The sequence below is a fragment of the Protobothrops mucrosquamatus genome, unplaced genomic scaffold (assembly GCF_001527695.2).
Source record: "Protobothrops mucrosquamatus isolate PMUCROS unplaced genomic scaffold, P.Mucros_1.0 scaffold3794, whole genome shotgun sequence".
NCBI lineage: Eukaryota > Metazoa > Chordata > Lepidosauria > Squamata > Viperidae > Protobothrops > Protobothrops mucrosquamatus.
Genome location: NW_015389747.1, coordinates 41714 through 52993, shown reverse-complemented (window position 1 = coordinate 52993; position 11280 = coordinate 41714). Strand labels below are relative to the sequence as shown.

Genomic DNA, 11280 nt, shown 5'->3' with positions numbered 1-11280 from the left:
TTGGGACACTGCAGCCCTCATAAATAAATGTTGGTCGCCAAGCACCCAAATTTTGCTCACATGGCTCACATGCTGCAACAATTGTAAGTGCAAGGACTAGTTGTGTGTCACTTCTTTGAAGTCATTAAATGAATAGTTGTAGGTCAAGGAGTATCTCTCCTTTCTGACACAATCTTTTAAAAGGCACTTCTATCCTCATGGCACTCCTTTTACACCCAGCTTTTGTTCCACCTTGTAACCCAAGATGGAAAACAAAGGAAAATTAGCCATTCAGAAATTGACTCACATTTCTGTTGTTTTAGCCAGGTGATAGAATCAAGTTCCAGCAGATGTGGACATAAAAATATTTTTTATATTATCCTTATTTTATATCATCATCATAGCAGGAAATAATTTAGATTGCTTACTGTGGTGCACATGGAATGTATTTCTCATTTTCCTTTCTGCAGTAGAAATATTTATCCCCTCTTTCATTAATATTAAAACAATCATCTTCAGCCACAGTTGCATCTGCAAGACAAATACCTGAGTGTGTAACATGCCAGCAGGGTAAAGAATGGCTTAAGAGATTTCAGAAGAGAGATTATTTGCTTATTATTTGCTAGTTAATATTTGCTTATTTGTAATCTATTATTTTGTAATCCATTTTTTATCTAATCCTCATTTTGACTGAATCATTCTCTGTCTAATATAGTACTACACTAAACAGGCTTATTTCATTTTATGGACATAAAAGCTGAAGCCACTTTATGGAAGTTGCAGAAGACCCTGTAGTAAATCAATGGCTGGAGGGGAATCTGAGTACAGCTTCGTTCCTTTGTGTGCTCATTCTCCATTTTCCAAGTTTAACACTATTGTAGATACATTCCTGTGCTGCAATGCAGTGAGGAGGGGGATCCCTGGGTGGGAGGGGGTGCAGTCCATATGAATAAGAGGCAATTCAGCCCCAATATTACATGTGAGCGAAAGAGGTGAAGACAGCTCCTCCCTAATTATCCACAGAGTGTATTGTAGATGCAGATAGTAGAGTCCTTAATCCAGCAAGATTTTGTCTACAGGAGTGAAAGAAGAAAGAACTCAGCTTGTAAGAACCATCATGTGTCATTCTTGGTTTGAGGCCTGTCAATTCCTGGGCATAAGCCTTTCTGAATATAGCTGGATTACTTGCAAAAGAGTGAGCTATTTCCATTCTTTGGAATGTTACATCATTTTATGCTATTTAACTGACCAAAATAAAGATTTCTTTGTTTGAACAAAGCAATGGAAATAATCCAGCAAGCGTCCATTTATTTATTAATCAAATTGATGGATTGATCATGCAAGTGAAACAATGTTCTGATTTCAATTTGGATTTCAATTTGGATTCCCAATCACCATCACATGCCATCTGACCCTTCATAAACAATGTAGACAAGGAGACAGAAGGGCAACTGATCAAATTTACAGACAACGCCAAGCTGGCGGGAATAGCCATCCCTCCAGAAGAGAGGCTAAAGATCCAGGAGGATCTCGAGAGACTTCAACACTAGATCCTATCTAACAAAATTAATTCAATGGTGAAAATAGTAAAAAAAAAGTTCTATATTTAGACGAGAAAAACCAAATCACAGATACAGAATGGGTGATACCTGGCTCAATACTTTAACTGTAAGAGGGATCTTGGAGTCCTAGTGGACAACCACTTAAATACACACCATCAGTGTGCTGCAACTGCCAAAGATCCTAGGCTAGATTAACAGAGGGATAAAATCAAGATCATGTGAAGTGTTAGTACCACTTTACAATACTTTGGGAAGACCACACTTCATTCCAGTTGAATGATGTTGAGATGCTGAGATTCTAGAAAGAAAACCCTTAGAAGTTGTAAGAAGAGATTGGAAATGGTATAAGGCTTCCTGCTTGAGCAGGGAGTTGGACTAGAAGACCTCCAAGGTTCCTTCAAACTCAGTTATAAAACAGAAATGTAATGATGATTAACTATGGTTACAAAAAAGAAAATATCTTTCATTAATGGCAATGACTGTCTTAATCTTTTATAACACCACTATTCTGAAATTCTAAAGTTGACTTACTTGAACCAAAGAGAAAATAACATTGGTAAAACATGATGGGGCACTTCCCATTGTAGCAGTAACCGTGGTTGTATAGGCATGGTAGTCCATTCTTATGGAAGCGATCTGTGGGACACTCAGCAGATTGGCCAGTGCAGCTTTCAGGAATGTCACATTCACTCTCTGCTGCCCGGCATTCTGTTCCTGCTGTCCTAAACTGTGGGTGAGAATCAAAAATACTCCCAGCTATCACTCTTCAGCAGCAGAGGTCAAAGAGTCAAACCATGGTTCACAACACATTTCAAAACCTCCTCTTCATCTGTCTTGAGGATCACCAAGCAAGGCATCCCTGCCCTGCTACAACTGTGTGTGGTGCCTAGAAGTCCCAGTCTGTCTTATTTGCTGTGGGGAAATGATTGCAATGAAAGGCTCAATTCCTGAAACAGAAGTTCTACCTGTTGGCTGACCATAAAGGGAAAATCAATTGGGCTGCCATGTAAAAGCAGCAAAAAGTGAATTGCTGAACTTCTCATGATATATTTTTATTTCTCTACATGGGAAGAAGCATTCATAGAATTTTCTGTCAGGTGCTGAAAAACACGAGGCTCCCTTCTCCTGCTGTGAATCTAGGCTTGTGATGGAAATATGGAAATAACAAAATGTTTTGGGCCACTCTGCTCAAAAAGTTCATTACAGACTCCTTGTTTAAACTGGATTTCCATGCAATCTCAGTTAAAGAACAAATATATTATTTTCGCAGATATGATATAACATGCTGAAAGAGTGCTTTTGAGATTGAGAGCAGATTGAAATTTTATGAAATTATCCTCCCTAAGGTTATGTTTATAAGGGTCAAATAAACTGGAAGAAATGATAGGGATAGGGTTGAAATGTTTTGCTCATAGTAAACAGCCAAGAGATATTACATTTCTAGATGGCTAGTATGGAGTAGGGTAAAATTTCTCCTGGTGTTAAAAATAAACAAGTCTTACTCTGCACTGGTCGCAACACTCTCCAGATTCACACTTTACCCATGAGTGTAGTTTACAGGATGCAGCATCACAGCACTGATATTGACAATTCTGAAAACCAAACATATCAAATGATATCATATTATTTTTTGCCTGGTCTTTTATAATTGGTCTATTTTGAAGAGGGAAACTGCTAAGGAAAAAGACATTTCTGCAATGTGTTCCCTCTTATGGGTTCATGCTAGCAAATGCACAAATTGTTTGTTATTGCAAACGGATAATGACATATCTGTGGAAGAGCCTTATCTGATATTTCCTAGGTGAAAAGAATAAAACAAAAATATCCTCATCTCCTAATTGTGAAGCCCATATAACCTACAACCCCATTCCTTTCTTATTCATGAGGGATTTTCTACTCATCATGCCATCCTTTAAGGTAGTCCAGAGAAGAAGCACCAACCATGAGTATTAACACTACCCTGATTGTAAGGTTACCGTAGCAGAATCTTTCAATACTGAAAGTACATTTCTACCACCTCATCTTTACGGACCAAGAGAATGGGTGGGAGGTGTTGTTCTTGAGATGTTTGCCATGCCCCATTGCTTCTGCAGGCCAATCTACTTCTTATATGACCATTGAGTAGACGTTTCCTTCTTCTTTTGTCTCTCAAGGATATTCTCACAGACCATTACAAGTGTATTTAACAATATAAAAAGAACACTAAATTACTGGTCTTATAAAAAAATATTATTATGATCAGAGCATAGATTAAAGATCATCAGATATGGGAGAAAGCAGCTCAAGAAAATAGTGGGACAGATAATGTGGCCATGTCAACAAAATAGGAGTTTTCAGTAGGGAAGAATTTTCTTGGAGTTGTCAATCACCCATTTTTAAAAATACGCAGTCTTCCCCAAATGGTAGTGAGGTACCAGTTCTCCATTCCTCTAAACATGTTAACCAAATCCAAGTAACCCCTTCATACATGACTACATAAAGGGCAGAAACCTATGCCATTCACAAACCAACCCCTTGGATGGCTCAACTCACTTAGAAAGCCAGATGATTTTTCAAGGATTCCCATTTTTGAGAAAATTTTGCATATTCTTTTTGATTAAAAAAAAAAAGACTTACTTCAGGAGAGCCACAGTCACATTCTTCTCCCACCTCCAAAAGTTCATTTCCACAAACTGGAGGTGAAACAATATCTGTCTTCGAGGGTGCATTGAGAATGCATTTTGGTTTATGATTAGTAAGAAACGTCTGGTAATAATCCTTACTACAATTGCTGAACAGTTCGGATGGTGGATCGCTATAGAGATGAACCAAAATAAGACCATGACATCATCCATATTTGGACTAGGAACAGAATTCATTGCAAAAACATATAAGATGGAAAAGGGATGGATAATGAAGACAAGCAGTGATTTGTTTCCCTCTAAAGCTAACAAAATAGATAAGAGAACCCTTTGTAGCCCTTGATCTTAGTTCCAGATTATGCTCCCTCAGTTTTAATTCCACTAACTTTCTTTTCTTTTTTAACAAAATACATTTGCAATGAGAACTCCATGTGATATTAGTTGATTGAGCTGCATCTTGTGTTTGAGTGAGCTGCCTTTTATTTTCATTTTTAGTCATCCTCTCTGTGGAAGGACAATAATATAATTGAAGGGAAAACAGTGGAATTTTGATCCAGTTTTTCTTTTCTTTTTTTGGAGGGATTGTACTTTTTATAACAATGAAGATAGAGCTAAGTGTGCTAACTCTCTATTTGCCTTAAAGTATTTGTTGTTCATTTGTTTTGTTGAAAAGGGATAATATCAGCAACATGTCACTGAGCTCTGAAGCTGAATACTTAAATAGATGCAAACATGGCATCCTAAGCCCAGCAAAGCACCTTCCTAATGTTAATTCAAATCATTAGGAATATAATCATTGCAGGGGGTCGAAACAAGAACGCAAAGAGAATCTGCTGGTGGCCATTAAATAGACAAGGTGGTCTTCTTCCAAGGTCAAATTTACACCAGACACCTTTGGTGGGGTTAATTGAGCAAAATTGTTTTCTAAGCAAAGTCTTCTGTAGAAAACATCATAAAGTGTCTAGAAGTATTAAAGAAAAATCACGATGCCCAGAAATCCTTCAGGAAGGACAGGAAAGGCTACATGGCATTCTCCATACTTCCTGGCCTCCTTGCCATTGCATGCAATGGGAGGCAATGAAGTCCTAGGGCTTTATTCGAAGAAACCAGAAATTGATCAATAGCTGGGATGCTCACTGAGCCTACACAAAACGCTTACACAAAGATTATGGGGAGTTTTGCAACAGACAATTGCTGAGAAGATTTTGCTTCCTTTTCCCTTTTCTTTTTCCTTCTTGATGAAGTAAGGGCTAAACTTGCACCCGGGAGAAAATATTGGTAGTCCTTGACTTGCTGTCACAACTGAAACCAGAATTTCCACTGCCCAGCAAGCCAGTTGTTAAGTGAGTTGTGCTCAGTTTTACAATCAGCTTGCTCCATTGGCTTTGCATGTGGGAAGACAGCTGGGAAAGTCCCAAATGAGGATCCCATGAATGAAGGATGCTGCAAGCGTCATAAATACACGATTCTGTGACTGAAGGGAGGCTGCAATGGCTGTAATTGCGAGGACCGGTCGTAAGTCACTGTTCTCAGGGCCATTGTAACTTCGTACGGTTGCTAAACAAATGGTTGTAAATCAATGACTTCCTGTACGTTGCTACCTGCTGATTCCAGAAGACTGCAATATATGACAGAGATGTAACATATTCTACCTTGATGAAAGGGCGAGGCAGGAAAACCCCAAGGATGCTAATTTATCTTTTTTTTCCTGCTGTTGCCTGGTTCAGAATATTTTTTTCCCATTCTGCTTCCCACTTTAGGAAAGTCTTTAACGTCTAACTTGGTTTCCTCTTTTATCCATCACAGATATTAATATTTGGTTTCTTTGGCTATGCTTCCTACGCTGTTTCTTTAAACTCTGGTGTTTTGGAGGAAGTTACTGAAGGATGGCTATTCAGTTGTTGAGAATATTTCTACCTTTTTAAATATGACACATTTTAACTACACATGGTAAAGAGACACACAAATGACTATAATCCTCCTTTTTTGTAACTCCCCGACCATTTCATTTTTGTATATTCCCAATATATTTAATTTAACAATTAATTGCAACCATTTAAAAATAAGTTGATTGGAAAGGCATTAAAAGTTTTCCTCAATCCTTACCTTATCACGGGAGACATAATGCATGTGTCACATTTACACTTATCTTTATCATCGTGTTCCATGCCCAGATTATGACCCATCTCATGGGCCATTATAACTGCAACCACAAGATTTATTGGGCTATAATCCTGAAGGAAAGAGAATACTTTGTTTATTGTTAGTCTGCCAAGAAACTGAAAGTGAATCCAATTATTATTAGCACTAGGTGGCTAAACCTGGTGACTAAGTGACCAATTTTAAGTTAAGGATACCATCTTAGGATTCCTCTAGCTCTTCTGAATGTATCTGTGCCCACCAAGACTCCAGAACATTCAGAAGGAAACTTTAAAGTCCAGAAGCCACAGCACAGGAGAAGATCAAACTTTATGCATCCATTTGCTGTCTGTATTTATTCAGTTACTAAAACTTACAGGCAACTTCAGGACCTGGAGATGTCAAATCCATAAATAAATATGGATGAAAATGACGTGGATCAAAACTAAGAAGAGACTTCATTTGTAAAGAAGTTTTGCCTGTATGTAAGTTTTCACTTGAGTACAAATAGATAACAGGTATCCTTTGTACTAACCTGAACAATTCCTACAGAATGCTTCGGGTCACACATGCTGGCTGTGTGAGCCCTTCCTATAGTTGGTCCATCAAAGTCAATCGTCCTATAAGAAAGAAGGATAAAATTGATAGAAGATAGAAGCATGTTCTTTAGTCTTAGGGCATACATAACTATGGATTTCTGTAAATCCCTCATCCCGTCCTCAGTTACTACCAGTTTTCAGAATGTTTTAGGCTCAAGTCTCAGAAGCCATTTAACTAAGCAGATCTGTTAAAAATATTCAGGATGCATTTTCACTATATGGTGAGTTTCGTTGGTGTTAGCATGAATTAGGTTGGGGAATGTTGTCTGAATCCAGCTCATTGTGTTAATTTAATTCCATTAATTATGAAAACCCCAAATACACATTTATTTAATAGATTTTGTCTATCAATTTATCTGTGGGGTTATTGAAGACTAGATGGTTTGGGGAAAGGTGATTGGGTGGAAAGTCAAATCACCATCTGTGGGAAAAATAAAAATGGAATTTTTTGGGGGTAGTTTTTAATATTCTCCCTTGCACTTAGATCTGCCCTCCATCTAGTTCCTATTTCATAAGACCTACTTATTATGCGAGTATCCTGTAAGATTGCTCACAACACAATTGTTATTTGTGCAATATCTTATAGATATAATGTCAAAGCAAGAATCATCAACAATAAACATGTCAGTTTCCCACTCATGAAATTGTATGGGAATATATAGGCTGATGGGGTGTGGAACTGAGCAGTTAAGACAGTGGGCTTGTTGACTGGAAGGTGGACAGTTTGAGACCTAGGTTCTGCCTGATGCAGTGAGCTCCCATTACTTGCTCCAGCTCCTGCCGGCCTATCAGTTCAAAAGCACGCAAACATAAGTAGATAAATAGGTACCATTTCGGGGAAGGTAATAGCACTCCATGTGATTTTGTATAATGCAAGTGTTCATTTACTTGGTGCAGAATGGGAACCAAAACATTATTTAATTGAATTAAAAATGCATGTGTAAGAACAGCAAAAGTATAGCAGGATAATCATAATAGTTTCGATTTTAAATCCAGGTTTTTCACCTGCAATCAGTCAAGGACTTCTCAAAAGCAGCTCTCATCTACAAAATAAGTGGTTGACTTTGATTCAGAAGCATAGTTCACACATGGTTTAAAGCATAGAGCATAGAGCAGAAGCTCTGTGCAAGCATTAACCTCCCCATAACTCTCCACTCCCGGCCACCCCCACTCCCTTTCCCCACAATGAGACCTACGTGAGTAACTGAGCACAATCATGACTTCTCTGCTTCAGCAAGACTGACTCTCTCCAGTCTCCAAATAAGCGCAAAGTAACATCTGATGCTGACTGCACGGTAATCTTATTTTGTTTGGACCAAATTTCTAGGTAAACCAGTGCTACAAGAATATCCAGAGGTTTGTACATCTGTCAGGTAGAAATGGCATCAATCAGAAACACAAACAAAAGTAAACCTTGAGAAACATTTCAAGATTAAAAAGCAACTGATCTCTAGGGGCAGGTGAAAAAAAAATAGATCTTAGATATCAATAGAAGAGAAATCTCTGGAGCTCAAGATTGAAGTCCTTGGTGCTCTCTGTGTTTGCTGCTTTGCTTACTCATGTGGAGTAGTCAAATAATGAAATGTCTGCAAGGAAACCACCAAGCTCAGACAGCACTAAGGACTCTATATATTGGGGAATAATAATAATGTATTAAGCAGGAGAAATAAATAAAAGTATAAAAAGAAGCAGGTGATTATTCTCTGTAAACAGGAACAGAAGACTAGGAGGACTAAAAGGAGAGTTGACTCATCAATCTTCCTGTTCTCTCCCTGTTTCTAGCTGATCATCAACAGTGAAAATGTAAATAAAGCTAATAGGAGACTACAGTATGAGTGTATCTCCTCCTAAGTACCACAATCCAAGTCAAATTGAGTTCCTCTCTCCAGGTTTCTTCTCAGGGATCAGTTTCATAATCAACTGAGCTTGGAATAGGCTGACTCTGCCCATCTCTTTCTAATCTCCAGGATCAGAACCTTTAACCACAGCTCTGAAAGAATCCAGCTACAGATATAGTTCTGATAGAACTCTTGCAACACTTTTGGATTTGTATCCTCCCAACACAGTGGCTGTATTCCCATAACAGGCTTATTAATCTAGTTACTGAATTAACCCATTTTCTGGGATGGCCTCACATACTGGATCACCAGTTAGCTAAATGACCTAGTTTTTCTCACTCAAGGCCACAGAAGTTAGCATTCTTGTAGAAATCCATCTACTCTCTCTCTTTACCTGGCTAAGTGTGTTGTGCTAACACAGTGAAAATCTGGGCTGACAGAAGTTTAAAATCAACAAGTGAAATAATATTCACCATGTCTTCTTACGTTATTTATAGTGTTGACAAGTTGATATATCCATTTTCTTATCCTTTTTAAATTGCCATGGTGTTTCGTGACCTACATAAAAGATAAAAATGTTAAGATGAGATCATAATTATAGGAAGAAGGGAAAAAAGGAGGGAGAGAAAGAACAGATTACTATATTAATGTTTTTAACTTTTCAGCAGCATACATGGGCTTTTTTCCTGGTTGGAGAAAATTTTAGTCAGCCTACTGAAATGCTTTCCTAAATTGGATGCTATATTTCCTTGTTCAGAGATGTGTGAGATAAACATTCTTCACTATACATCTTTTTCTTCGTGTGTTGTACAATTTGGACAAACAAAGAGTGCAGGAATGTCTCAAAGAAAGCTACAGAACTGTTTAACCAGTGAGGGATAAAAATAAATTTAGATGGTATCCAGGAAGAACAAATGTGCAAATTAGAGTATATTTACAAATGACTCTTAACTTTATAAATATTGCTTGGGTTCAATAAGAAAAAATATCAAAGTTTATGATAAAGTACATTTTAAGAGAAAGCCAGTTAGGATGTTTGTTAATCTCTTCAAAAATGCCCACATTAAAAAAAGGCAGAAATAAAATGCTGTGCTCAATGCAGAAAGAAAATAGAGAGATATACAGGATACTTACTATTCCGTGATCCGCAACTATTGCAAGCTTAACGTATCTTCGGGGGAATCTTTGTTGCTAAACAGAACAATAAACAAAAGGCTGTTTAGACATGTTGCTCCCAGCAGCCAACAGGAATGTTGGTCAATCTCAGATAATCAGAAAAGTGCTTGTTTTACTCTCTGGTCAAAATACTTGAACTTTCTGAAATATTGGTTCTCTCAAGAAGACATTTATAGGGAGACAGCTTGTTAAATTTTAGCCCTGGGCCTTGAACCCTTCGGAACTGGGCCCTGGAAGTGGCAAGTGAGCGCCTGCATCTCCACTTGCATGATCAGTGAACAACCATAGGTGGGTGTGCCCCATTTGCATGAGTGGGTGCATGTGCCCATTGCTCGCACAAATAGAGCTGGGTACATGCATGACCTCGCTGCTCACCTGTCTGCAAAACAGGAAAGATTGGGGAACCCTGACTTAGAGAAAGTACTGACAAAGTTTTGAGGAAAAAGTACATTATGCAATGAATTCTCAAGTACAAACAAAAGTGGTCACCTTTAATAAAAAATCACTTTCTTTGTATTAATAAGGGGTGGCACTTGTTTCCAGTTAATCTGTTTTTGGAATTTATGATGCCTACATTTAAAGATAAATGTATATATGAATACCTAATTCTGAACCGAATTTAATAGGAATAAGAACAGGCACATGAGAAAATTGCTCTCTTTGACCTGTTTTTCAGGCTGTCTAAATGATGCTCCAATGACTTTCTCACCTTTCCTTTTCCTTCTCAAACAAAGGATCCCAACCAATCACGTGAGAAACACGGTGATGTGGTCATGCTATGGAACCAATTAGACCTTGCCTGCAATCATATCACATTACGCATCAAAGACAAGGTAAGGGGAGGCAATCAGACATTTTGACCCACTGAACTCACTCTGAATGGCCAAAGAATTATGCCTTTCTTTTGATGTAATTATAAAATGATTACTGAAATATTGTTTCAGACTTCTCAGGCACAAGGAACAAGAAAACATGGTTAATTGCTCAGAGTATTTTCTTTATTGCTGTTCTCGTATAGACAGGAATCTTGCCAGACTAAAGCACACTGTGTGTAACCATGAGATACACCCTGTGAAGGTTTTAGGGAGGATCCCTTCAGGGCTTCTTTCTGCCATCCAAGGACTCATTGCTCATCTGCCTCTTATTTCCCTGGGAAAGAGCAATTTTTCTCCTAGCTCTCTGACAGCCACTTTCTTAACTCTGCTGCACAAGATCCAGTTTGAATAAAGTGATCATGACCTGACATTGAGACAAGAACATTCAAGATAGAGGACCAATTAAGGACCAATTAAACATAATGTATATAATCACAACTTGCTGAGGATAAAGAAACACTGAAGCCAAAAGGCAAACCAGACTTCACAAT

The 11280-nt window shown here is 38.0% G+C and overlaps 1 protein-coding gene across 1 annotated transcript in view; it reads right to left on the bottom strand.

Annotated features, from left to right (window-relative positions):
- Window positions 1-380: 380 nt before the first annotated feature.
- The window catches only part of LOC107298193 (zinc metalloproteinase-disintegrin-like HR1b), a 19854-nt gene continuing 8954 nt past the window's right edge, over window positions 381-11280 (bottom strand). The window contains exons 7-15 of the mRNA XM_015827561.1: window positions 9873-9929; window positions 9225-9296; window positions 8097-8266; window positions 6837-6921; window positions 6269-6396; window positions 4158-4335; window positions 3044-3133; window positions 2073-2268; window positions 381-510 (exon numbers count right to left, since the gene is read on the bottom strand). Of these exons, the coding sequence (XP_015683047.1) occupies window positions 404-510; window positions 2073-2268; window positions 3044-3133; window positions 4158-4335; window positions 6269-6396; window positions 6837-6921; window positions 8097-8266; window positions 9225-9296; window positions 9873-9929 (1083 nt within the window). The 3' untranslated portion in view covers window positions 381-403. The remainder of the gene's footprint in view (window positions 511-2072; window positions 2269-3043; window positions 3134-4157; window positions 4336-6268; window positions 6397-6836; window positions 6922-8096; window positions 8267-9224; window positions 9297-9872; window positions 9930-11280) is intronic.